We start from the raw sequence: 26,788 nt of genomic DNA, 5'->3' as shown, positions 1-26,788 counted from the left end.
CCCTTCTGTTCTTTCCCGATGACATCATCCTCTCCCCTCACCTCACGTGCCAGGAATCGCTCTCCGGGGCCCCAGGCCTGCTGTACTTCTGGTTATCTGCACTGGAAGTTTCCATGGGCCTGCCTGAAACTCAGTCCTGGTCCTCACTTCAGCGACTGTGAAGGTGGCACCTCTGCCTACGTTGCGGTCCTCGCCAGCAGCCTGTGCATCACCAGGACTCTGCCTGTCACCCCACGTTTCATCCGGCAGCACACCCTTTCCCCAAAGGGTGTGCTTTCCGCATCACGACTTTCCTCTTCTTCTTCGAACTCTCTAGAGTCTGTCTCTCCACCTCGGGCTCCGGCCTCTCAACTGGTCCCCCGGATGCTCTTCTCCCGGATTATTTCTCCACAAAGCAAGGCATTGGGTGGGTGACCTTTCCAAAATGTACATCAGATCACATCCCTGCCCTCGGAATTCCCCTTGTTTTCCTCTTGCTGCCGAGAAAAATGACTATAGTCTTGGTGGTTTAAAACAACAGAAATTTAATACTTATATTCTGGAGTCCAGAAGTCTTGAAGTCAGTTTCTCTGGGCCAAAACTAAGGTGGTGATAGGGCTCTGCTCGCACCAGGGGCTCTGGGGCAAATCTGTGTCCTTGCCTTTCCCAGCTTGTGAGCTGCCTTCAAGGTTCATGGCCCCTTCCTCCATCTTCGTCCACAGTGCAGCGTTTTCAGATTTCTCCCTCTGCTGCAGTTGTCACGTCGCCTTCTCTCTGCTGTGGCAGAGCCTCCCTCTTATAAGGACACTGGTGGTTACATTTAGGGCCCCCCAGATAATCCAGGATAGTCTCTTCATTTCAAGATCCTTCATTTAGTCACATCTGCAGAGTCCCTGTTACCATATAAGGTAATTTTCACAGGCTCCAGGTCGGGGCCCAGGTGTCTCTGGGGCCATTCTTCATCCTCCACACTCACATGGCCCAGCATTGCCCACCAGATGAAGTCCAGACTCCTCACCAGGTCGGGGTTCTGCTCGTGCCACCCCATCTCGCACAGTTCCGAGTTGCCTGCTCTTTCTGCCTGGACCTGCTCGCCCCTCATCTTTGCCAACACTGAGGTCTCAGTTTAGAGGTCTCTTCCTCCAGAAAGCCCCCCAGGACCCCACCCTCATCCGCAGGTATCCTTCCTGTTTGCTACCATAGCACTCACCCTCCCTTGACAGAGCCCTCTGCCCCCACACATCCCCCTCCTCCTGCACCATGTGCCTTGTTTCCTTGACTGCTGAGCCACCATCGTGAAGCACGATGCTTGGCACGTTGTAGACACAGTAAATGCTTGTTGAATGTGTAAATTTATACATGCGTAGAAGGGGCACCTTTTTAGAAAAAGGGACACTGACTAGTTATGGGTAATTGTCACTTAAGAAAGAAAAGCTTTGGCCAGGCATGGTGGCTCAGGCCATAAACCCAGCACTCTGGGAGGCCGAGGCGGGCAGATCACCTGAGGTCAGGAGTTCAAGACCAGCCTGGCCAACATGGTGAAACCCCGTCACCACTAAAAATACAAAAAATTAGCTGAGCGTGGTGGCACATACCTGTAATCCCAGCTACTCAGGAGGCTGAGGCAGGAGAATTGCTTGAACCTGGGAGGCAGAGGTTGCAGTGAGCCGAGATCGCACCACTGCATTCCAGCCTGGGTGACAAAAAAAAAAAACAAAAAAAAAGAAAGCTTTCTCACTAGCTCGACTTTCCTTTTTTTCTTTTTGCGCGTTACATGTGTACTCCGGTTTTCATGATCAGATTATTCTTCCTTTTTTGGAAAAGTAAAAAAAATAATAAAATTTAAAATTTAGAGAGACCAATTGTGTTCTCAGGGTCTCACTTTTGGGGACACTGGTAGGGTCTGAGTTTTCTGAATGGAATCAGCCCATGGTAACCGGCAGTAACAAGTTACCAAAACTTAGTGGCTTAAAGTAAATTTATTTTTATTTTATTTTATTATTTAATTTAATGAATTTATTTTGAGATGGGCTTGATCTGTCGACCAGGCTAGAGTGCAGTGGCGTGATTGTGGCTCACTGCAGCCTTGACCTCCCGAGCCCAATTTATCCTCCTGCCTCAGCCTGCCTAGTAGCTGGGACCAGAGGTGCATGCTAGCACATCTGGCTAATTCCTTATTTTTTGTAGAGATGGGATCTCCCCATGTTGCCCAGGCTGGTCTGGAACTCCTCGGCTCAAGTGATCCTCCCTCCTCGGCTTCCTGAAGTGCTGAGATTACAGGTGTGAGCCACTGCGCCTGGCCTTATTTTATTATTTTTTTAAGACACAACGTCTTACTCTGTTGCCCAGGCTAGAGTGCAGTGGTATGATCATAGCTCACTGCAGCCCTGAGCTCCTGGGCTCAAGCAATCCTCCTACCTTAGACTCCCAAGTAGCTAGGACTACCTGTGCGTGCCACCACATCCAGCTAATTTTTAAATTTTTTTTGTAGAGATGGGGTCTCCTGCTGTTGCCCAGGCTGGTCTCGAACTCCTGGCCTCGAATGATCCTCCTGCCTTGGCTTCATGAAGTATTGCAGTCACAGGCATGAACCACCATGCCTGGCCAACGCTAATTGATTATCTCACAGTTCTGTAGCTCAAAGGTCTGACACGAATCTCACTGAGCTAACATCAAGGTATCAACAGGGATGTGTTCTTTTCTGGAGACTCTAAGACAAGTCCATTTTCTTGCTTTTCCAGCTTCTAGAGGCTGTCTGTGTCCCTCGGGTCATGGATCCTTCTTCCAGGAGGTCGAATCCTTCTCACATTGTCTCACTGTAATACTGGTTCCTATGCCTCCCTCTTCCACTTAAAAAATATATTGTGCGGTGGCTCATGCCTGTAATCCCAGCACTTTGGGAGGCCGAGGCAAGCAGGTTGCTTGAGTCCAGGAGTTCAAGACCAGCCTGGGCAACATGGCAAAACCCCATCTCTACTAAAAATGCAAAAAACTAGCTGGGCATCGTGGCATATGCCTTTAGTCGCAGCTACTTGGGAGGCTGAGGTGGGAGGATCACTCCAGCCTGGGAAAGTCGAGGCTGCAATGAGCTGAGATTATGCCACTGCACTCCAGCCTGGGTAACAGAGTGAGTCTCTGTCTCAAAAAAAAAAAAAAAAATATATATATATATATATATATATACACACACACACACACATACACGTATATATGTATATACTGGTAAAATACACATAAAGTTTACCATCTTAACCATTTTAAAGTGTCTAGTTCAGTGGCATTAAGTACCTTCACATGTTGTGTAACTATCACCGCCATCTATCTCCAGAACTCTCTTCCTTTTGCACACTCTGTACCCATTAAGAAACTCTCCATTTCCCCTTCTTCCCAGCCTCTGGCAACCACCGTTCTGCTTTTTGAAGAATCACCATTCTATAAAATCAGTCTCTGATTTTGACTACTCTAGGTACCTCATAAAAGTGGAATCATATGGTATTTTTCTTTTTGGGTGTGGCCTGTTATAATGTCTTCAAGGTTCACCCATGTTCTAGCATGTGCCAGCCTTTCCTTCCTTTCTAAGGCTGAATAATATTCCACTGGATGCGTATATTCCATTTTGTTTATCTGCTCATCCTTCAGTGTACACTTGGGTTGCTTCCACCTTTGGGCTGTTGTGAGTAATGTGATTTTGCCCCTGGGGACACTTAGTAGTGTCTGTCGACAGTTTTGGTCATCATCACTGGGGTAGTGCTGCTGGCATCTAGTGAGTAGAAGCCAGAGATGCTGCTAAACACCTGCAATGCACAAGACAGTCCCACGACAAAGAACAGTCCAAGGCCAGGGGCGGTGGGGCACACCTGTAGTTCCAGCTACTCAGGAGGCTGAGGCAGAGGGATAGAGGGAGCCCAGGGATTTGAGGCTGCAGTGAGCTATGGTCATGCCACAGCACTCCCAGCCCAGGTGACAAAGTGACATCGCTTCTCTACAAATAGGAATTAAAAAAGAATGGGCCAGCTCCAATGGTAATAGTGCTGCTGGGCGCGGTGGCTCATGCCTGTAATCCCAGCACTTTGGGAGGCTGAGGCGGGCGGATCACCTGAGGTCAGGAGTTTGAGACCAGCCTGGCCAACATGGTGAAACCCTTCCTCTACTAAAAATACAAAAAATTAGCCTGGCGTGATGGCGGGCACCTGTAGTTCCAGCTACTTGGGAAGCTGAAGCAAGAGAATCACCTAAATCTGGGAGAGGGAGGTTGCAGTGAGCCGAGATCATACCACTGCACTCCAGCCTGGGTGAGGAGAGTGATACTCTTTCTCAAAAAACAAAACAAAACAAAACAAATGGTAATAGTGCCAAGGTTGAGAAATCCTGACATATATATATACCTATCTGAATAAATATTTATACATGTAAATGTGTGTATGTATATGCATATTTTATACTTACATAGATTTTAAACAAAATTAGACCCATAGTTTTGTTACCTGTGTTTTTGTAATGTATTGTTATAATTAAATTGTCTTTCACATTGTAATATTTTAGTGGTGTCTGTAGACACATACTGTGATTTCTCGCACTCGGCTGTATTTGGGCATTTTCAGGTGGTTTACCCATCCTCAGTAGACCTCAGTAGAATCGGGCTGTCCCTGAGATAACTCTCTATTCTGTGTTGTGACGGTCTCTTCAGAGAGGAGGACTCATCAGTCGTCCTTGGAACCAAAGTGGGTGTCAGTGTGCTCTGTGGCTGGAGCATTTGTGCTTGGATTGTCCAAGGGTTGTCGTCTTTCCTTTGGATGTTTCTTCTCAGAGGCTGTGGCAAGACGAGGCAGCAGCCAGCAGTGTTGCCTCTCACAGCCTTGGGTCAGTGTTAGCTGTGGATCTGGGTGGGGAGGAATGGAGAGCCGTGGCGTCCAATTTTGTGCCCCCTCCCCACCCCAAGTTCTGCTGAGTTCCCAAGGACACAACTTGACTTTAACCTCTGTCTTCTCCTTCCAAATATAGGCCTCTCCTTCTGATGAAAAGAGAAAGGAAGAATGGACTACAGCCACCAAACGTCCCTAGTCCCATGTGGACAAGATAAATACATTTCCAAGTAAGACGTTTTGCTAGAGTGTTTTGTCCTCAGTGACCAGTCCCGTGCTGGGATGTTGTGGGTGGACGGCAGCCGCTGGCAGAGGGCCCCCCACTGTATATCAGACTGGTGGGGCTCCTGCATGGGGGAAGGAGCCAAGCAGCTGAACTTGGACTTGTAAGAGCATCAGGGCTGCTGCTATAGATAAAAACATGTCCCGAGAGCCTGGCCTGGAGGTGAAGTAAAGGGGAAGTCAAGACGCAGAAACTTTGGGGGCTCAAAAGATGTGGTATCCTGGAAGACTTCCAGGAGGAGGAGTTGGCTGGTGGCTGTTCGCTATCTTCTGAATGTTTGTGTCTCCCCCAAATTCCTATGTGGAAACTTCACCCCAAGGTGCTGGTATAAGAGGTGGGGCCTCTGGGATGTGATTAGATCTAAGTACCCTTATAAAAGGCCAAGGGAGATTGTTTTTCCTCCGCGGTGTGAGGACGCAGTGAGAAGGCACTGTCTGTGAGGATAGGGCTGTCACCAGACACTGACTCTACCTTGACCTTGGACTTCCTGGCCCCCAGAGCTGTGAGAAATGAATTTCTGTTCTTTAGAAGCCACCCAGTCTATGGTCCGGCAGCCAGAATGGACTCAGACACTGCTCCCCATCCTGTCCGTTGTGTTCCCAGGGAGTCCTGGCTGGGGTAGTGTGTCCCTCGGCTGCTCTGGGTCTGGCTAATGCCCTCTGAATAGAAGGGGACAATTTAATTGCTTTCTGTGCACTAAAGTCTCTTGAGCTCAGGCTTTTTGCTAATGTGACTGGGCTTGAGCCAAAATAGACCCTTGAATTGGAAGTTCCAGAAAAAGATTTCTCTATCTCTCTTTTTTTTTTTTTTAGAAGGAATCTCCCTCTGTCACCTAGGCTGGAGTGCAGTGGCGTGATCTCAGTTCATGGCAACCTCTGCCTCCTGGGTTCAAGTGATTCTCCTGCCTCAACCTCCCAGGTAGCTGGGATTACAGGCATGCGCCACCACACCCAGCTAATTTTTTAATTTTTAGTAGAGGTGGGCTTTCACCATGTTGGCCGGGCTGGTCTTGAACACCTGACCTCAGGTGATCCACCCGCCTTGGCCTCCCAAAGTGCTGGGATTACAGGTGTGAGCCACCGCGCCCAGCTGGGATTTCTCTATCTTAACGAAATATTTAATTTATCCGTGACTAAATTGTTGGAAGTCCTTAGGCACGCTTGACACATGTTTTGTGACATCTGACCATTCTTATCTCTTTGTGGACAGATTTCCCCAGGGACTTCTACCAACCAGTGATTTTCTATCCCGGTTTCAGATCTGTGTGTTCAAAAGTACCAAACGGCCTTTTGTCTTAGGTGATTTCGAATCACATTTTCCACAAATTTATTTCAGCTTGCATAGAATCACGCTGCTTTATCTAGGTTTAACTTGTCAGGATTTTCTTGGCATTTCCAGTGGGTTTTGACTCCTGGCGTGGTCCAAAATCTCTCCACTGAATGGCTGGGTTCAGAGAGGCTGAACTCTGCCACCTCTTACTTGAGACTAGACAAAAGCGCACAGTGGCCCCCTCCACCTCTCTCCCCTCTCATCCCACCTGGAGTGCAAAACATGCACTTTCAGATGAAACTTGACTTGTGCATTCTCAGGGTTGATGAGAGATTTCCCTGATCACGAAGGGGGTGAAATCTCCTCTCTGGCCACGTGCAGTAGAGCTGTACTCCCAGTGCAGCCAGTTGGAAAACTTGGTGGCTAAGGAGGTCCAGTACTGGGCTTCAGAGGGGGAGTTTCTAAGGGTTTTTATTTTTTAATTTTTAGAACTGAAAAAGTATTGCCAGGGCCCAGAAGCCACCTCATGCCCACTTCTTGTCACTACTCCCCAAGGTGAACCACTATCCTGAATTCTAACACTCCATTTTGAACTTTATGTCAATGGAATATGATCTGTGCTTTTTTGTGAAAGAAGCTAGACACAAGAAAAGCACATATCCTATAATTCCCATGAGTCACACTCATGCGTGTAGTTGTGTAGTTCATTCACATTCTCTTCGCTGATAGTTTTCCGTTGTGTGGCTATTGCTTCCTTTATTCACCCATTCCGATGCTGATGGGAGTTTGCAAGTTTTTTTTGTTTGTTTGTTTGTTTGGTTTTTTGAGATGGAGTCTCAATCTGTTGCCCAGGCTGGAGCGCAGTGGCGTGATCTCAGCTCACTGCAACCTCCACCTCCCAGGTTCACGCCATTCTCCTGCCTCAGCCTCCCGAGTAGCTGGGATTACAGGTGCACGCCGCCATGCCTGGCTAAATTATTTTTTTGTATTTTTAGGAGAGACGGGGTTTCACCGTGTTGGTCAGACTGGTCTCAAATTCCTGACTTCAGGCAATCTGCCCATCTCAGCCTCCCAAAGTGCTGGGATTACAGGTGTGAGCCACCACTCCCAGCCACAAGTTTTTAAACACATGATAAGGTCATGTCTATGAAGCATAAGTTAGTGTGGCTCAAACCTGTCTCATTTCACTTCTGAACATCCTGGAAGCTTCTGAGTCTTTTATTTTTTTTCTGAGACAGAGTTTCACTCTGTCACTCAGGCTGGAGTGCAGTAGCATGATCTCAGCTCACTGCAACCTCTGCCTCTGAGGTTTGGGTGATTCTCCTGCCTCAGCCTCCTGAGTAGCTGGGAATACAGGTGTGCACCACCACGCCTGGCTAATTTTTTGTATTTTTGTTAGAGATGGGGTTTCACCATGTTGGCCAGGCTGTTCTCAAACTCCTGACCTCAAGTGATCCGCTGGTCTTGGCCTCCCAAAGTATTGGGATTACAGGCATGAGCCACTGCGCCCGGCCAGCTTCTGAGTCTTGTGAAGGCCTATCATTATTGTCCTTTCCTCACTCACAGCGTGCTTGAGGGAGAAGAGGCCACAGCCATGCAGGAGAATCGCTGTCTGTGGGCTCTGAAGTGCTCGCCTCAGTGAATCCATGGCTTACTAACACCTGCTCATTCAGCTTGAGTTTGGGAGTATTGTCGGTAGACGAGGCCTGCCTTGGTGTCCTGGAGTTGCTCCTTACATTCAGCATTGTTCTGGGGTGGTGCTCACTCTTGACTTTGATCCTGGGGGAAGATGGTTATGGGGTGCATGTGCGTGTGCATGTGTGTGTATGTACATGTGGACAGTTACCAAAAGTGGGATGACTGAAGGCCAGGTGAGAGGTGAGAGAAAGAGGGAACAACTGCATTATAAGTGGCTTCAGCTGATAATGTTATACCTCTTCTATTTTTCCCCCTAAGAAATGAACTTCTCTTGCATCTGAAGACCTACAACTTGTACTATGAAGGCCAGAATTTACAGCTCCGGCACCGGGAGGTAAGGAGTCCCCAGGGACCGCCCTGATTGGCTAGTCCAGGGCTTGTCACCATGTGTCCTGGGTCTGAAGGTCCCTGAGGTCCCAAGAGAACCCTGCCTCTCCTGCTTCTCATTTAGGATGCTAGTGAGAGTCCTTGGGGTTCTTTGGAAGAAGACTCCAAGCCCAGTTTTGTTCCAAAAAGGATGAATGTTTCAGAGATGTGTTCCAGAGACATTCCTGTAGAAATGTGGCAGGGCTAGCCCAGTCTCATCGGGGAGATTCTCCAGAGGGAGCTTTCATGAAATGACCTTTCCAGGTGGCTCCCAAGCAGACGTTCTCTCGTTGGGCAATTCGGGAACCCCACCCAGTCCTCTGTGTTTAAACACCTGGGCCCAAGTCGTATCACTGCAGTGACCTGGGCAAAGCACATAAGCTCTGGATGTTAGCACTTGGCCCGTCCCCACACTTGGTCATCCTAGGTTGCTTTTGTTACTCATCTGATTCCCATCCCGAAACTGAGCTTACTCATCCTGTATCCATTTCTCTAAAGCCTGTTATCAGATAGATGATGAGTTATAAAGGAGTCTGCTAGGGTACTTTATACTCAAGCGCCTGTGACTGATAAAAAGCCCCTATGTGTAATGCCCTTTGAAACACATTTTCAGGTTATCAAGCTGTGGCGATTTAATCCATAGAAACAGATAACAGATGGTGGAATTTCAGCTGCTAGGGCAGGTTGCTTGGGGACAGTATGTGGGATGTAGTGGCCTATTCTGTGTCCCTCAAACCACTCCACTTAGACAAAATCCTGTTTTGGGTTAAATTTTGACCTACAATTGTGTAAAGGAATGATGCCCACCTTGACCAGGGGAAGGCCATGTAAATTGCCTATGTTTACGTAAAGCCTTCCTCCCCCAGACTCCTAAAATTGTTTCATTTCTCTCCTTCCCTCTTTTATTCCTTCCTCCCTCTTTGAGGATGATTTTGGGGCCCAAGTTAGTTAGTTGCTCAATGGGCTGATGTCATTTTCACCTATGGGGCTTGTCCTGAAGATGTGTCCCATGACCCAGATCTAACACTTGAATAACCCATAAAACATGGCTTCAAAAAGGTTTTTCTGAGACTAGAGGGAGGAGAACTGATTCTTTTAGGAACTGCCCTTCAAGCTTTTACTAATCAGCAGCTGAGCCATGCAAGATTTTAGTTCTTAAATAGCTTTCCTGGGTTATGTCCTATAGAATAAATGATTAAAAGTGCTTCATGATTAAAGGATTTCATAGTCATAAGCGAGTCCCAATTCTTTGGGATAGAACATGTAAATGCCTCTAGAATGGTTTTACATTTAACGTCTAATTAGTCAGCAACCTCTGAGTATAAATTGGGGACTCCTGCAAGATTTATTCACCTGTTGGAGAGTTGTCATTTAGCCCGTTAGTTTATTACAGAACCTGGGACATTCTGCTGTTTGGAAATCTGATTAGCACAGCCTCTCCCAGCTCATGATCACTTGACACCCTTTTAAAGACAGCAGTTCATCTGCTACAGGAGCTGGTGTTCTGTAGAATACACTTCGGCAAATGTTGCTTTAAATTTCCTTCAACCACCAGGTTGGATTGCTAAACAGATGTTGTAGCTAAAGAGACATCATTTTCCATAGTAGGGGGTGGGACGTAGCTAACTCCAGTTCTTGCTTCTGTTAGCAAGGCTAATCTCACTTATTTTAAGAAACGTATTCCGCTTTCTTTAAAAGTCATTAGGATAAAAAGAAAAACAATGCTTTTTATAATTTATACCTAGGTATTTGAATTTCACAGCAACTTTTGTGCTGACCTGTGAGGTCAGCTTCAGGATCTGGAGTAGTTTACGTCAGAAAGTATCTCAGAGCTGGGGTGTGAACTGGGCAGCTGCCCCTATCCTGTGAATACAATCTGGGGGCCCCCAGCCAGGACATGTGAAGAATGTGTCATTTGTCCCTCAGCATGGTCTTGGCTTCTGTGGGGGCTTTTCTAGGCTCACCACTCTGATTGCTTTGTGGGCAGGAAGAAGACGAGTTCATTGTGGAGGGGCTCCTGAACATCTCCTGGGGCCTGCGCCGGCCCATTCGCCTGCAGATGCAGGATGACAACGAACGCATTCGACCCCCTCCATCCTCCTCCTCCTGGCACTCTGGCTGTAACCTGGGGGCTCAGGGGTGAGTGAGGAGAGATGGGGCAGGGAGATGACTGGGATGCTTGGGGGTTCTATGTGTTCTCAAGCAGATAAATGCTGCCTTCTTCCAGCCAGCCCTGACCCTGGCTCCTCCTCCTACTACCTCTACTGCCCACCTGCCTTGGCCTTGGAATGAGGAACAAGGGGCAGATGTGGTTGTGATTGGGCCCCCTTCCTGTCACCATAATCACTGATGAGGTCACAGGAGGGGAGCTGCTGAGTCATATGAGGGGAGCTGCTGAGTCAGAGTCCTCCCTTAGGGAGAACTCAGGAGTCTCTGAGTGGAGCTGCTAGTGGCTAGTGAGGCCCAGCCTGTATATTTCTAACAGGGCGCCCCATGCCCCAGCACCCTCCCCACTGGGACCACTCCTCATAGAATAGCCCCACTCCAAAGCATTTATGACTTGAACCTTCTGACCAAGGCTCTCTGAATCTTGGGGGAACCTAGAAGAGGAAAAGGAATGTCAGGCTCTGTCAGAGTCAGCCAAGCGAGATCAGCCAGGGGTCTGCTCCCTGCAGACCATACGGGGAGCCAGGGTGTGGTGAGATGGTGGTAGTCTAAGTTCCCACCAGAAGGGCTGGGAAGACCTAGTCCATCCCTCCTTATCCTCCATGGCTGAATAAGCCGCCAAATGCCTCTAGCAAGGCATGCCCTCTTTATTGTCTTTCTGGGACTTGAGTTTTAGGATCAAGTTACTAGCCTGGCTCCATCCTGAAACCTGCTGATGCTGACTGCCTTCGGCCCCAGCCTGGGTGGAGTGTGCTCGCCTCTCAGCCAAAACCACAGTGACCTTTTTTTTCTGGTTTAAATGAAAACCAAGCCCTCTCTGTTGGCCACATTGAACATTTTTCTAAACTCCACAGCCAAATCTATGTTTCTCTACAATTGAGAGAAACCTACTATGTGGCCAGCCCTGGGGCTGGTCTGGTTTCTTTCCAAGGGGATTTAAGGAGGAAAATTGTTGCCCACCCCATAGGTGCTAGGATGTCTGGTTAAGGTTCTTTGGTTTCATCTAACTTTGTAGGTTTCATGCTCTGCTTTTCAGCACTATCACCATATTTTTGCTTTGTTTTGTTTGAGACAAGGTCTCACTCTGTTTCCCAGGCTGGAGTGCGGTGGCTTAATCACAGCTTACTGCAGCCTCAACCTCCTAGGCTCAAGTGATCCTCCCAACTCAGACTCCCCAGCAGCTGGGACTATAGGTGCACACCGCCCCACCCTGACCTTTTTTTTTCTGTTGCCCAGGCTGGAGTGCAGTGATGTGATCTCGGCTCACTGCAACCTCTGCCTCTCGGGTTCAAGCGATTCGTGCCTCAGCCTCCTGAGTAGCTGGGATTACAGGTGCCCACCACCAAACCCAGCCATTTTTGTATTTTTTGGTAGAGAGGCGGTTTCATCATGTTGGCCAGGCTGGTCTTGAACTCGTGACCTCAAGTTATCCACCCTCCTTGACCTCCCAAAGTTCCGGGACCACAGGTGTGAGCCACCATACTGGCCCTACCTGGATACTTTTCGTATTTTTTGTAGAAATGGGGTCTCACTATGTTGCACAGGTTGGTCTCAAACTCTTGGCCTCAGGCAATCCTCCCACCTTGACCTCCCGACGTGCTGGGATTACAGGTGTGAGCCACCACGCCCAGCTGTACTTGTTACACTGTACTGTATTTGTTATACTATACTGTATTTGTTATACTATACTGTATTATTGCTGTGTTTGATTTCCAATGGCCAAGCCCATTTCACAGCCTGACTCTGACCCCCAGACTATTCTATTCCCTAAGTGAGATGATTTTTAAGATTTCGTTTGACCCTGTGGCCTTTGGTTTGGGCTGCTAAAGGGTCCTTCAGTCTGCCTGCTTCTTCTCCCTTCTCTGTGGCATCAAGCTGGTCTTGGTTGACTCTGCAAAATACTTTGGTAGAATTTTCAGGAATGGTAAATGATGTCATTTAGATGTCAGCTATGATATAGTGAATGCCTAGACTACTGTCTTAAGAAGGATCCTGAGGCTGTGCGTGGTGGATCATGCCTATAATCCCAGCACTTTGGGAGGCTGAGGCGGGTGATCACTTGAGCTCAGGAATTCAAGACCAGCCTGGGCAATATGGTGAAACCCTGTCTCTACAAAAAATAAAAAATAAAAAATAAAAAAAAATAAGGATGCTGAGACCGGTTTCTGCTTCAGCAAGAATGAGGGCTTTAAATCAGGGAGTGGGAGTCGCTGCTCTGGGTGCCAAGTGTTCACCATTCCCCAGAAGCTCTGACCAGGTCCATTCTGTGGTTCAGAAGTATATGAGTTAAATTACAATAAGAAGTTCTTTCAGATTTTCCATTTTAATTGTCCTTCCTTAAAACCATCCTCCCCAGAACATGAGGTTTATCTCTACTGGGTCCCAGGGAGCCCATGCCCTTCTCACCATGGGTTGTTCCTAATTGGTCAAATATGATTCTCCTTTCTAGCCAAATCCTCTGTTGATTTTGGATGTTTTTCTGAGCTGCTCCCTTTGTCCTTTTTGGCTTTGAGAAGTTATTTGCCAGTTATGATGGCAAACCAGGGTCTCAGCTTGGACTGCCTACTTGTAACCCTTTCTTCAGCTTGGATGAGGACTCCATCCTTGCAACGCTGAGAACACTGTCAGTGTCCCTTCCAAAGCTGCCCCTGCCCTTGTTGTGGCCAACCTATTACTTTCCATTCCTTTTGAATGCCAGAAGCAATTATGAGTTATTTCTTCAACAGCAATGAGTCTAAACTGGAATCTTACCCTGCAAAACAAATGGCCATTATTAGAGTTTTCCAAGTAAGCCATAGAATCCATACATGCTTAGAAGCAGTGCAGGCAGCACGTGGGTTTTGTTTCTTGGTATTATCCATCCTGGGCTTGATGAATTGGATGGGCGTGTTACTGCAGTTGCTGCAAAAGAACATCTTCCCCCTCCGGAACTCCCCCTGCCCCACCCACTGCTTGACCTGGGAGCTGGGCCAGCCTTTCATGGGATGCTCTGCGCAGCCCATTTGCACCCTTCATCACCTGATGTGTGCCAGTACCCAGCCTGGCACTAGCAAAGTGCTCCCCTTTCAGGAGTGGGGTCCAGCGGGTGTGGGGGCGTCTCTCCACAGGGGTTAAACTAGTCTCCCCCCTCCCCTTTGTCTTCTCCACTCCCAGAACCACTCTGAAGCCCCTGACTGTGCCCAAAGTTCAGATCTCAGAGGTGGATGCCCCGCCGGAGGGTGACCAGATGCCAAGCTCCACAGGTAAATGTGAGTGGAAGGTGCTTCCAGCTAGGGACCAACTGTGTGAAGACCGCTGTGATAGATGCTGTAAACTGTTATTTATTTTTGAGAATATAAAATGTACATGGTTCAAGATACAAAGGGAGAGAATTAAGTCACCCACCTCATCCACCCATCTAGAAGCATCCCAAGAACATCCTTCGTGGGATAGTCCATGCAAATATAAGCAAAACACACTGACATATCTTTATGGATGGATGTAGTTTCTTCCCCCTCCCCTCCCCTCCCCTCCCCTCCCCTTCCCTTCCCATCTCCCTCTGTCACCCAGGAGGATGCAGTGCAGTAGTGCAATCTTGGCTCTGCTTCCTGGGTTCAAGTGATCCTCCCACCTCAGCCTCCTGAGTAGCTGGGATTAAAGGCATGGGCCACCATGCCCAGCTAATTTTTGTATTTCTAGTGGTGATGGGTTTTTGCCATGTTGGCCAGGCTGGTCTTGAACTCCTGGCTTCAAGTGATCTGCCCGCCTCAGCCTCCCAAAATGCTGGGATTATAGGCATGAGCCACCGCGCCTGGTTGGATGTAGTTTCTTTTCTTCCCCTAGTTATACAAGTGGTAGCATTGTGCAGATCCCAGTTTTTATTTATCAGTTTATCTGGGGGAATGTTTCCATATACATTTGTAAAGAACTTCCTTATTCTTTACAGCTCTGCATTCTTTCACTGTATGGAAAAAGGATAATTTATGTAATCACTCCCTATTGGTAGACATTTAAGTCATTTTCAGCCTCTGCTATGACAAACGAGTTTGCAGTTGGCGGCCTTATACATGTGTCAAGTCACACATTTGTCAGCGTGTAGGATTCTTTCAAGTGGAATTTCTGGGTTTAAGGCCATATGCATTTTTAATTTTCATAGATACTGTCAGTTTGCAAAATCTTTTTTATATTACATGGATTAAATATATTTTAATAAGAGCAGATTAACCTACTTGTGATTAATGTCAATATTTTATATTTATACACATACAAGAATAGACATATGCCATGGGAACCCCGCATATTTTTAGATACATGTTCTGTTAAACATTACTTTTTCTAATTTTTTATTGTGGTAAGATATACATAACATAACGTTTACCATCTTAACCATTTTAAGTAGTACAGTTCAGTGGTACTAAATGCACTCATAATGTTGTGCAACCATCACCGCCATCCATGTCCAGAACTCTCTCCATCTTGGGAAACTGAAACTCTCTCCCCATTAAACTCCCAATAACTCCCCACATCCTTCTCCCTTTAGCCCCTGGCAACCACCATTCTACTCTCTGTCTCTGTAATTTTGTATGTACCTAGAATGTACTTACAGTGTACCTCAATTATATGTGGTACACTTATATGAGGTACACTCTAAGTATCTCTTATAAGTGGAATCATTCAGTATTTGCTGTTTTATAATTGGCTTGTTGCACTTAGCGTAATGTCATCAAGATTCATCCGTGGGTAGCATGTGTCAGAGTTTGTTTGCAGTATCTTGTTAGCTCCTATATCATGCTTATCCTGTGCCAGGCACTATTCTAAGTGCTTTATGTATATTAACTCATTTAAACCCTCAGCAACCCTCTGAGGTGGGTGTTATTATTATCCCTATTTTATATATAAAAGCACCGAGGCACAGAGAGGTTAGTGATATACGGCAATCGTGGAGCAGGGATTTGAACCCAGGGAGTTCCGGCTCTGAAGTTTGTTCTCTGAACTTTTCCTTGTATAGCTTCTCTGTAAATTCTGCATTATGTTTTTCCCCCAGCAGAAAATATTATTTGTATAAAATATATATTTTTGGAGACAGTGGGTGCTGTAGCACTGGCCACAAATTGGGGACCATGTGCCATGTCCCAGGTCCAGACAGACAGAGTTCATTTCCCTCTCCTCTCTCAGACTCCAGGAGCCTGAAGCCCCTGCAGGAGGACACCCCACAGCTGATGCGCACACGCAGTGATGTTGGCGTGCGTCGCCGTGGCAATGTGAGGACGCCTAGTGACCAGCGGCGAATCAGACGCCACCGCTTCTCCATCAACGGCCATTTCTACAACCATAAGGTAAGGTGGACAGGGGGATGGGGAGGGGGGAAGACCTCTTCCTGGGTAGATGCCACCTCAGGGCTACAGCCATATGGTGGGTGGTGTGGATGCCTGGGAAGCCAAGTGTTTGCTGCTGTTTAGTCTGGGTTGTGGGTGGGCTGCAAGCCCTGCTGGCTTCCTGAGGGCTGAGGGACCCCAGGTCAGAAGCCTCAAAGTCCCCCTGTGGGTTCCCCTTAAGGTGGTGGGTGAATTCAGTGGGGCTGTACAAAGCAGTCCCTGCTGTAGCCTTGAAGACCCCATAAACGCAGCTCATCAGTCTCTCCCAAGAAAATCCACGTGTTACCCTCTTCCCGCACACCGTGCCCCCAGCTGGTGTATGGTCTGGCTTTTCCCGGAGCTGAAGCAGAGCTGCAGGTCTCAGACCTGGGGTGTCAGTGCACCACCCACCCCACCCCAGCTTGCTGATCTCTCCTTTCCTCCTGCTTTGTTCAAATCCTACCCCCAGAGGCAATACATGGTGGGAGAGTGGTCAGAGACAGCCTTGTGCTGAAGTCCCAGAGGAAGGGTCTTTTTGAGTGTGGAGCATGAACTGAATTATGCAAACCCCGAGGGTTGCTTTGTCTACAAAGCCTGCTGCTTGCCAGTCTGCCGGGGGCTCCCAGGGAGTACATTTTGAGTATCGTTGTCACTGTGCCCTGTACCGCACCTGGATTTTAGCACTGGGTCCTTGTTCCCACTCCCACCCTGAGCTGGGCCCTTCTATTGACAGACATCCGTGTTCACACCAGCCTATGGCTCTGTCACCAACGTCCGCATCAACAGCACCATGACCACCCCACAGGTCCTGAAGCTGCTGCTCAACAAATTTAAGGCAAGTTCCCTTTGCTGACTGGCCACAGATGGGGTCACAGCTGTGCCTTGGGACCCCTAGAGTGGTTGTGCGAGGAGCTATGGAAATTGTGTGTTTTGTAGGATGCTGAGCAGAGGGCTTCAGTTCTTTAGATCCTCACGATCCAGGACAAAGTCCACAGAATCAGCATCGGCATCACCTGGGTGCTTGTTAGAAATTCAGATTCTCAGGCCCCACCCCAGACCCACTAAATCGGAAATTGTGAGGGGTAGGCCAGGGACGCCGTCTAACAAGCCTGCAGCGGATTTGGGTGCCTACCGAAGTTTGAGAAACACCAGCCCTCAAATCCTTTATGGGCTACTTTAGAAGGACCCTGAGGCCTGCTGACTGGTTTTGGACTCTGTGAAGATTGGCTTCTGGGCCACAGTTGGGAAACCTACTTTGAAATATGATACTTAAATAGACGTGCACATTATAGTGCAGGAGTGCTTTTAAAGTTCTGTTGCTCTGTGTTTTCCACAATCTCTTGGAGACCAGAGATCTTTTGGAGACCAGGTGTTCTTAATTTTAATGGAAGCCAGTGTAGCCTAACAACCTAAGAACACAGGCTCTGGGTTCAAATCTCCACTGAGCACCTGCTAGTTGGATGAATTGGGCAGGTTACTTAACCTGCCCCTGCCTCTGCTTCGTCATCTTAAAATGAGGATAATGGGACTTCACTATGGTATCGTCGTGAGCATTAGATGGGTTGAAGCCTTTAACATTTGTAGAACTATGCCTGGCACATTGCAATAGATGATAGCTGTTATCTATCCTAGTCGTGTGCTACAGAATGACCAATTTGGTCAATGATGCACCACATATACGACAGTGGTCCCATAAGATTATAATCCATTTTTTATGGTAGCTTTTCTGTGTTTAGATATGTTTAGATACACAAATGCTTACCATTGTGTTACAAGTGCTTACAGCATTGAGTACAGTAACATGCTGTACAGGTTTGTACACTAGGAGCAATAGGCTATATACCATATGGCCTAGGTGTGAAGTAGGCTATGCCATCCAGGTTTCTGTAAGTACACTCTATGATGTTTGCACAACAATGAAATTGCCTAGTGACACATTTCTCAGAATGCATCCTCGTGGTTAAGTGCATGACTGTATTATTGATAAAGTCATCTGCCTTCTCGATCTTCTCATCACTTCTGAGAGTTGTAGATAAATAGCTCTCCCCTCGAAACAGCCTAAAATTGACTAAGCTTTGCATTGTTAAAGAAGAGGAAAAGCCTCGAAGTTGGGATGTTTAAATAGAAACTTTCAACAAGAATCTTTTGCTCCTGCTTCAGATTGAGAATTCAGCAGAGGAGTTTGCCTTGTACGTGGTCCATACGAGTGGTGGTAAGTCTGAAGACCACAGTGTACTTTAAAACTTCTAATTAACTCAAAATAGCAAGTTAAAAAAATACCTCTGCCTCCTTTGCTTGTTGTTTGAGTTTTGGAAACTTCCAAATGTTGTTTGCCTTCAAGGCTGATGGGCTTGCTGTATGAGTCTACTAGGGATTGCCTTATATGGCCAGTAAACAAATTCTAAACCTAACTGCCTATTAAAAGAGGAACTAGATTTTCTTAAGAGACAGATAAACCCAATTCCTCCAAGGAGTTTGAGGCATGGTGGTATTGTTGAGGGGTGGGGAGTGGGAGGAAGTTGCTTTTCACAACACCTATGGAATAGTTCATTTATAAATCAGTCTCCTGACGTATATGGCAGCATCTCCTAAGGTGCCTAGTCCATTTGGACCCCCGCATTAACCACTACTTAATGTGAGAAAGGCCTCTCAGGGCTGCTCCTGGTTGTGTGTGGTTGCAGAGAAACAGAAGCTGAAGGCCACCGATTACCCGCTGATTGCCCGAATCCTCCAGGGCCCATGTGAGCAGGTCTCCAAAGTGTTCCTAATGGAGAAGGACCAGGTGGAGGAAGTCACCTATGACGTGAGTTCCCTTTGGGTCAGGTGATCTGTCCTCAGGAGGGTGGGGATTTGGTTGGATCACCTGTAACTGGGGTATAGAATGACTTTTTTGATCAATGACCATGCCCCCTTTTACTTCTTCAGTACCAGGTTCTCTTGAAGCCAGCTTTTGCACAGTAACAAACATCTCCAAATCATAGTAGCTGACAACAGCAAACATTTACTTTTTTGCCCATGATTCTATGGTCTAGTAGCAATGGCTCTACTCTAAGTATGGGTTGAGTTGAAGTCTGCACTGTGTGACTCACCCAGAGGCCCAGGCTTTTGGGGCAGTAGTTACTGCACATGGGTGTGCTCCTCATGGCAGATGGTGGAGCATGAGAAACCAAGCCAAATCATGTAAGCATATTTGAAGCCTCCACTCAGATTTGGTGTGTCATGTCCACACACATTCCACTGGCCAAAGCCAGTCACATGGACAAGCTCAACATTAATAGGGTAGAGAAATATACTTATCCCAGGGAGAAGAATTGATAGAGCAGGGTGGGGATTCTGGTGGGGAAAGGGACGCCATTTTTTAACTTTTTTTTTTTTTGGGATGGAGTCTCGCTCTGTTGCCCAGGCTGGAGTGCAGTGGCACCTCCCTGGTTCAAGCTATTTTCCTGCCTCAGACTCCTGAGTAGCTGGGACCACAGGTGTGCACCACCATGGCTGGCTAATTTTTGTATTTTTAGTAGAGACAGGGTTTCACCATGTTGGCCAGCTGGTCTTGAACTCTTGACCTCAAGTGATCCACCCGCCTCAGCCTCCCAAAGTGCCAGGATTACAGGCATGAACCACGATGCCTGGCGCCATTTTTAAACTTTAACTCACCCCAGAGCCATCCACAGCCTCTCCAAAGCAAGTTCATATTTGGATGCTTGTTTGAGCCTTGAGACCCAAATCGTCATTTGGAACCCTGATTCCTTCCATTCTCTTAGGGGAGAACAAAGGGGTTTATTAAACATAATGGGTTCAGTTCTTTCTCTGCATCACTGTGTCAAAAGAAAGTACTTTTCTGTGTTTGGCGTCACCTCATCATGAATTGAATGCATGACATGAAAAATGAGAAGTTATGAGATGGTGTCACGTAAGTGAAGCGATCATCGCAGACTCCTTCCCACCCTGGTGAGGAATGAGGCTTGGCTCCTGCCTTTAAGGAAATCCTGGGTTTCTGAAAAAAATAGACTTCCCAAGGCTTTGTGCCTTGTATAAGGACAACCCTGAAAGGAATTGGAATAATGCTGGGAAGGGCATTCACCCAGACTTGCTTCTTTCTCTCTAGGTGGCCCAGTATATAAAGTTCGAGATGCCGGTACTTAAAAGCTTCATTCAGAAGCTCCAGGAGGAAGAAGATCGGGAAGTAAAGAAGCTGATGCGCAAGTAAGTGTGGCTTCTGGGGCACTGGGTGCACTTCTCCTGGGGCCTCAACAGAGGGGCCTCTGCTGGGTCCTCGCAGGGACTGTGCTGAGCTGCTGCATGGGCCTGGGTCTCGGCTTTCTTTGGAGGGCTGCCCATTGACAAACCTGGATTTCAAGTGAGGACATGACAGTTAAGTGTGTTCATCTACTTCTTGTGTCAGCTTCTCGTTTTGATGTGGGACATCAAAGTGTCTCTTGTCCTCCCTCTTATGGAAAGACTCTGAAAAGAAAGTGTTGGTTTAAAGTTTCTTTGGGGTCTAGATGCAGAAATAGGGAAGGTGACTGTACGCTGGTTTCTTAAGTATACGATCAGGCTCCCAGCAGGAGACAGATGCTCACTCCGATGAGGGTCTTTGACGAGTGTTTGAAGAAGGGATTATTTACAAAGACTTGGGCAGAGTCTGGGGTAACCTCAAGGGATAGTGCAGTCCCTGGGGCTAGTGTTACCACCCCTTGCCTGAAGGGGTGAAGGCAAGGAGTGCTAACCAAGACCCGGAGGTTCCAGGGATTTCAGGAAGGCTGTCTTAGCCGTGGATGTAGCCTGAGCTACTGGCCTCCAAAATCCTTTCTTCTCCCCCTTCCTCCCTTTGTAACATTTATCTTCTGGAAATTGCATTTGGATTGAAAAATAAAGCTGTTTTCTGGGAAGGATTTTGTGATTTCTTTGCTATGTTTAGTCATAGAAGAGACTGCCTTTCATAGATATGGTGGAATAAATGATTCATTTTTGCCACTGGAGAATAAAGCCGCTGCTGGATTTGCTGTATCGATGATCATAACTAGTCTGATAACACACTGAACACTTACCATGTCCTAAAATTTTTGTTGTTGTTGTTTTGTTTTGTTTTGACACAGAGTCTTGCTCTGTTTCTCAGGCTGGAGTGCAGTGATGAGATCTCGGCTCACTGCAACTTCTACCTCCCAGGCTCAAGTGATTCTCCCATCTCAGCCTCCCCAGTAGCTGGGATTACAGGCATGCGCCACCATATCTAGCTATTTTTTTTTTTTTTTGTATTTTTAGTAGAGACGGGGTTTTGCCATGTTGGCCAGGCTGGTCTTGAACTCCTGACCTCAAGTGATCCACCCTCCTCGGCCTCTCAGAGTGCTGGGATTGCAGGCGTGAGCCACCGTGCCCAGCCAACTATGTCCTAAACTTTAAAAATAGCTTTTTCTGTGCAGCACAAATCCCTGAACATAAGGAATATGTCCATTTATCCCTGCACAACAGTGCCCACTCCTGTAGCTGCAGTGCCACAGCTCAGGGAAGTCGTGGGAAAACAGAACTGCCCCTAAGCCACGGACCTCCATGCCTAGTAGCTGCTATGGCCTCTTCTGCAAAATGCAGGTTCTGTTATAAGGTTGAACCATATGAAGTTGCCATTTTTGTAGGATCCCCAAGAGGGTCAACTGTTAGCAATTTTATATCATCTAGCCTAGGTGAGGGTTCATGAGCTGCTGTGCATATGAAGTACTATGCATAGTGTCTTGGACATAGTAAGCAAACGCACTGAATTCGTAGAATGCTTATTATTGCTGTTGTTTTTTTTACCTTTTTTTTTTTTTTTTGGCTAGATGTTCTACCCGTAGTAAAATAATCTAATTTGGATTTGGCCTCTTTATTTCCTCTCATCGTGTTGCAGGAATGAACATAAGCAACAAAGTAGCTAAAGAGGGGTCAGTAATGGAAGCAAAGGAGCAGGGCACTTGACTGCACTGTTACCTGGTGTGACCTTGGTGTTACCCAGGTGGCCGGGAAGGTCCTGGGCAGGGGTGTGTTGCTGGCTGCTCTCCACCTGAGCCTGTTTCTTGTCTCCAGGTACACCGTGCTCCGGCTAATGATTCGACAGAGGCTGGAGGAGATAGCCGAGACCCCAGCAACAATCTGAGCCATGAGAACGAGGGGATCTGGGCACCCCAGGAACCGCCATTGCCCATAAGACCCCCACGAAGCTAGGCACTTTCTTTCCATGGAAACATTTAGACACAAACCTCCCCAGCTCCGGCCAAGCCATCATTTGCTACCTGGAGCTGGATGTAGAAGTCAGCAGACAGCTCCCCATCCCTGGACCCCTGCCCTCCTTTTTTCTGCTCACAAGGACTTTTGATTTTAGTTATAAGGAGGACCCAAAATGTGTGTGTGTACATGTGTGTGCACGCATGGTACGTGTCCATGTGCCTACCTGATACTTTCACATGTAATTAAATTCCAGGCAACCAGCACAAGAGCTGTGAGCTTGGCACATGTGCTGCTCGTGAGCAGGAAAATCAGAGGAGCCACTGATCTGAGTGGTATTTAGGTTGAAGGAAAGATTTCTCCTCTCAAGTGCCAGGGAGCAGCCACATGTCTGTCTGTGTTTAGAAAGGAAAGAGGGTTCTCTAGGTTCACCATTTGGGTTGTTTATATGTTGGTAGAAATTCTCCCTGTATGCCTAGAAGGATCAGTGAATGTAAGAGCCTTGGAAATTAACAAAATAACAGCCACATAACCTTGCGGCAAGTCTGATGCAAAGAAAAAGATAAACCATCCGTGGGGTAGATGCAATAAGCCCACGTATTTTTACACTGGAAACGTTGATTGTTTTAAATGACAAAGACATATGTGATGTTCTATGTGGAAACCTGTGAAGAGTGGGTTCTGCCTCCATCTCTGCCTCCATGGCTACCTTTAGGAGACAGAGAAGATCCTGTGTGTTTCTCTGTACCCAGCTGACAGCCTGTCTCTCTGGCGCTTCCTTGAGTGGAAGGAAATATCTCAAGAAACAAAGATCTCCCTGGTGCATACACAGTGCTGACCAGCTAGTGTGGCCAGGGCCTGGTGGCCTGGTGGCCAGGAAGTTTCAGGTTGAAGGGAAATGTCAAGGCTACCTGCAGAAATGACAGGTGCCTTGAACACAGCCCATCTTCATGTCATCAAAGGTCTTCCTGCACTTGAAGCTGGGGCGATGTTTGCAGTCAAGACCATTCTTTCCAACCTCTGGGTTCTTGCAAGTTGCCCTCACCTTGTGTGTGGAGATGCATTCCAAGAATGAAGCCTCATCTTGCTACTGAGTGTGGGGTTCAGGGAAGCTCTTTAGGCCACCGGGTGAAGGTGCATGGGGAGGATGGAGCTTCTCCTCAGCTCCTCTGAGCAGCCACCTATGTGATCTTTAAATCCAACCCCAATGGGAGAAAAGGGCAAGAACAGTCTGTGCCCTGGGACTCCCATCAGGAAGCTTGACAGGCAGCTGGGCATCAGTGCAGCTGATATCATTTGAGGAGGGAGACAGATGCTTGGACCTGGGTGCCTGGCTGTGGAGATTGACCAAGCAAGATCAGGAGCTCCTGATAGCAGGCGTCTTTGAGCCTAGCTGCGGTAGAGGCACTGCCCATCTCTTCTCCACCTTCTCTCCACAGAATGTTTGCAGAGCTGGGCAGTTGAGGAAAGGACAGCCCCTGGTTGGTGCCTCCAAAGGAAGGTGGACCTTTTTGGTGGAGACGTTTCTGCCCTGGGCACCCTCCTGCCCCCCATTCATACCTATGGCTTCTTTAGAAGGCTGACAGCTGTGGTCTCAATGTAGACTGCAAAAAGATGGCATGCGGCCCCTGGCATTTCACCAGGGGTTTTATAGCAAGTCTCCTTCCTCCATAGGGACAGCAGCACCAGCCCTGTGGGGCATGGAGTGGAAACCCAGAAGGGCTTCTGCAAGCTGCACAGAATTGGGGTAAGAAGACAAAGAGTGGGCACCGGGAGAGGCTTCCTTTGTTACAGCTGGGAAAGAACAGTTCTGTGAATGCAAACACCTCCTGAGTTTTGCAATTGAGAAAATGATTTGGAGAACTTCTCTTCTGGTAATTTTTATTTTGAATGTTCAAGGCCTTAGTTGGCCGCAGTAATTCTCCTTGGAGGACTTGGGAGAAGAATTTCCACAAAGCAAACTACTAACCACTAGCTCTTATTGAACAGCGATTTCTGGCTTATAAGAGTTCTCTTTGATTTGCACTAGCACTACGATAGTGTTAAATGGGGAAATACTGCAACATGTCCAGTTTGCCAGATCACTTTCCAAGGGAGCAATACTAAGGCAGACTCAGCTTTTTAAAGATGGGAGGTCAGGAGGTGGAGGTGAGAGGAGATCCCATCTCACACAACACACTTCCACGTAATGCAGACCACACTTTTCCATTTTGTCCTGCCCTCTTGAGAGGTCATTTCTAACGTCCTAAGAACCTGATCAGAAATTTTGGAAGGGTTCTTTGAAATAGCAGCAGTTGAAACAGAGACACTTTGCCACAGTGTGGAGCAGATTTTCTCACTGGTATCACATGGTCTTGCAGTTTTGAACTCTTCGACCAATTTGTGGGAGTTTATGTAATTGCGTGCAATGAACCTGAAATTGTGTAAAGAACAAACAAAAGACCAGTTTATAGGGTTGGGTTTTTTTTCCAACTTGTGAAAAGCAGTTTAGCTGCATCTGTCTCCCCACCACCCCCACCCCGGGAGGGGCTTATGTTACAAGGTGATCAAGTGAAGGAAAAACCTGAGCCTATCTGGCTGGGATGGTGGAATTAAGCACAAGGTCACATTCTCTGTGATCACATGAGAGGGAAGGTGATGACTTAAAAATGGCAGGGGGTGGGGATTATCTTGGGGAGAGGCTGAAAAGCACAAAAGATAGTCTTGCCTGTACGTATTGGTGAAGAACGTGCACAAGGCTGGATGGACTTCAACTTGGAGTTGAGTTGAGGCAAGAGGATTTCTGGATATTAGTCACCCATCTGCAAGAAAAATGCTGAGGCCTCGGGTCAAGATTTTGATCTGAGACATGCTGATGCTTCAAGGAGAAATATTTTCACAATCCTCTCTTCCCTCACCAAAAGAAAACAGTACTCTCTCCTAGAAACCTCTAGGTAAACACATTTTATCCTAATATCGGTAGCATATAGTACCCCCCAAAATATCTGTTTTTCATGCAAAAAATCTCAAAAAGAAGTCTGTGGAGTTGAGTGGTTACTTCAAAGTGTCAGGAGAGTGAAGAAATTGGCCACAGAAGAGCAAGAAGCTCTCTTAAGAAAAGGGAATTCTCTTTAAAGAAACCACCACCAACAACAAAACAACCAAAAACCATGTTTTATGTCAAAGCTCTGTAGCACAGAGAATGTGGTGTCATAGATACATCGCCGAGAGAGATTTCTTTCTTTCTTTTTTTTTTTTTTTTTTTTTTTTTTTGAGACAGAGTCTGGTTCTGTTTCCCAGGCTGGAGTGCAGTGGTGCGATCTCAGCTCACTGCAACATCCGCCTCTGGGGTTCAAGTGATTCTCCTGTCTCAGCCTCCCAAGTAGCTGGAATTACAGGGACCTGCCACCACGCCCGGCTAATTTTTTTGTGTGGTTTTAGTGGAGGTGGGGTTTCACCATCTTGGCCAGGCTGGTCTTGAACTCCTGACCTCGTGATCCACCCGCCTAGGCCTCCCAAAGTGTTGGGATTACAGGCGTGAGCCACTGCGCCCAGCCAAGAGAGAAATTTCTACATGAACAAGGCAATTTCAGTGTCTTACGGCGGCCAAACCATGACGTGAAGAATGAGATAGGAGACAGGAGATCACCATAAGCGTCCCTGATATAGCAGCACACATTTTCACGTTTCCACTTAAATCGTTTTGCACAAAGTCTTGCTTCACTCAGATGAGATGAGATATGATTTCCTAGACATGTAAAAATAAGAATGAATGTGGCGCCCCCTTCTTCCAGATGTAATAGAAAGCTTTGCCCTATCACAAGGGGGGTGTTGAAGCGCCCCTTGTGTTTTAACTGTATTTAACTGAGCACAAGATGCACAAGCTATGGAGGGAAACCCTCAGTTTACATTTGGAGTCTTCCCTGCAGATCGCAGACCTGTTTCCAGGCTGATGTTTCTGGTGTGTAATTGCTAGTGTTTCTGAAGGGTTTTCCCAATTGTTTTAGCCTTGTGAAGTATTCTTAGTTATAACTTGCCTTTCAGCGATGGTACATGACTTGATTCAACGTTTGGTTCTGAACTTACACACTGATGCGTTTACTTACCTAACATAATCTGACAAGGTCTCAGTAAGGGAGCCATACATTTTTGTAACATTTTGATATGTTTTAATGCATCTGACTTAGATCTTACTGAAATAAAGCACTTTTCAAAGAGATGTGCCCTGTGGATGGGTCTGTGTGTGACTGCTGGGTGCGGGAGCTCTGTGTTGTGACAGGGTGGTTGTAAGGTGGGTGACAGGAACAGGAAGGAGCACCCACCAGATAAGTTAATTTTCTTCCCCGAGTTTATGGTTTGAACATGTTTGGGCCTGGCTGTTGTGTCCCAAATAGGAAGTAAAATGAGAAGGTCGTCTTAGGAGCTGCCAGTTGAGGGCTCTGGAGAGCCAGGAGTTGTGGAGGAAAGAGCTTGGAACTTCTACACAGTGAGGCTGGATTTCCACTCTCACTCCACCCCTTCCTCTTGGACCCTGGGACCAACCCAATGATCCTTTCTCTGGGACTTGGTTTTCTCACCTGTAAAATGGCTAAGCCCCCCTGCAGGGGTTGGGCACCTGGGCTTGCTTCTGTTGGAAGCATCCCCCCATGGCTCCCCAA

At 47.3% G+C, this 26,788-nt stretch overlaps 1 protein-coding gene across 2 annotated transcripts in view; it reads left to right on the top strand.

Annotated features, from left to right (window-relative positions):
* Nucleotides 1–26,349, top strand: part of RASSF2 (Ras association domain family member 2) — a 44,584-nt gene extending 18,235 nt beyond the window's left edge. For both annotated transcript variants that reach the window (XM_004061772.5, XM_055372512.2), the window contains exons 3-12: nucleotides 4,981–5,071; nucleotides 8,350–8,425; nucleotides 10,445–10,596; nucleotides 13,777–13,865; nucleotides 15,778–15,938; nucleotides 16,690–16,791; nucleotides 18,117–18,168; nucleotides 18,638–18,759; nucleotides 20,062–20,159; nucleotides 22,014–26,349. In XM_004061772.5, the coding sequence (XP_004061820.1) occupies nucleotides 5,013–5,071; nucleotides 8,350–8,425; nucleotides 10,445–10,596; nucleotides 13,777–13,865; nucleotides 15,778–15,938; nucleotides 16,690–16,791; nucleotides 18,117–18,168; nucleotides 18,638–18,759; nucleotides 20,062–20,159; nucleotides 22,014–22,083 (981 nt within the window). In that variant the 5' untranslated portion in view covers nucleotides 4,981–5,012 and the 3' untranslated portion in view covers nucleotides 22,084–26,349. The remainder of the gene's footprint in view (nucleotides 1–4,980; nucleotides 5,072–8,349; nucleotides 8,426–10,444; nucleotides 10,597–13,776; nucleotides 13,866–15,777; nucleotides 15,939–16,689; nucleotides 16,792–18,116; nucleotides 18,169–18,637; nucleotides 18,760–20,061; nucleotides 20,160–22,013) is intronic.
* Nucleotides 26,350–26,788: the final 439 nt, after the last annotated feature.

This window comes from Gorilla gorilla, chromosome 21, assembly GCF_029281585.2.
Source record: "Gorilla gorilla gorilla isolate KB3781 chromosome 21, NHGRI_mGorGor1-v2.1_pri, whole genome shotgun sequence".
NCBI classification, from domain to species: domain Eukaryota; kingdom Metazoa; phylum Chordata; class Mammalia; order Primates; family Hominidae; genus Gorilla; species Gorilla gorilla.
Note: the sequence above shows the minus strand (reverse complement) of the source record. Positions and strands in the feature narration are given on the sequence as shown.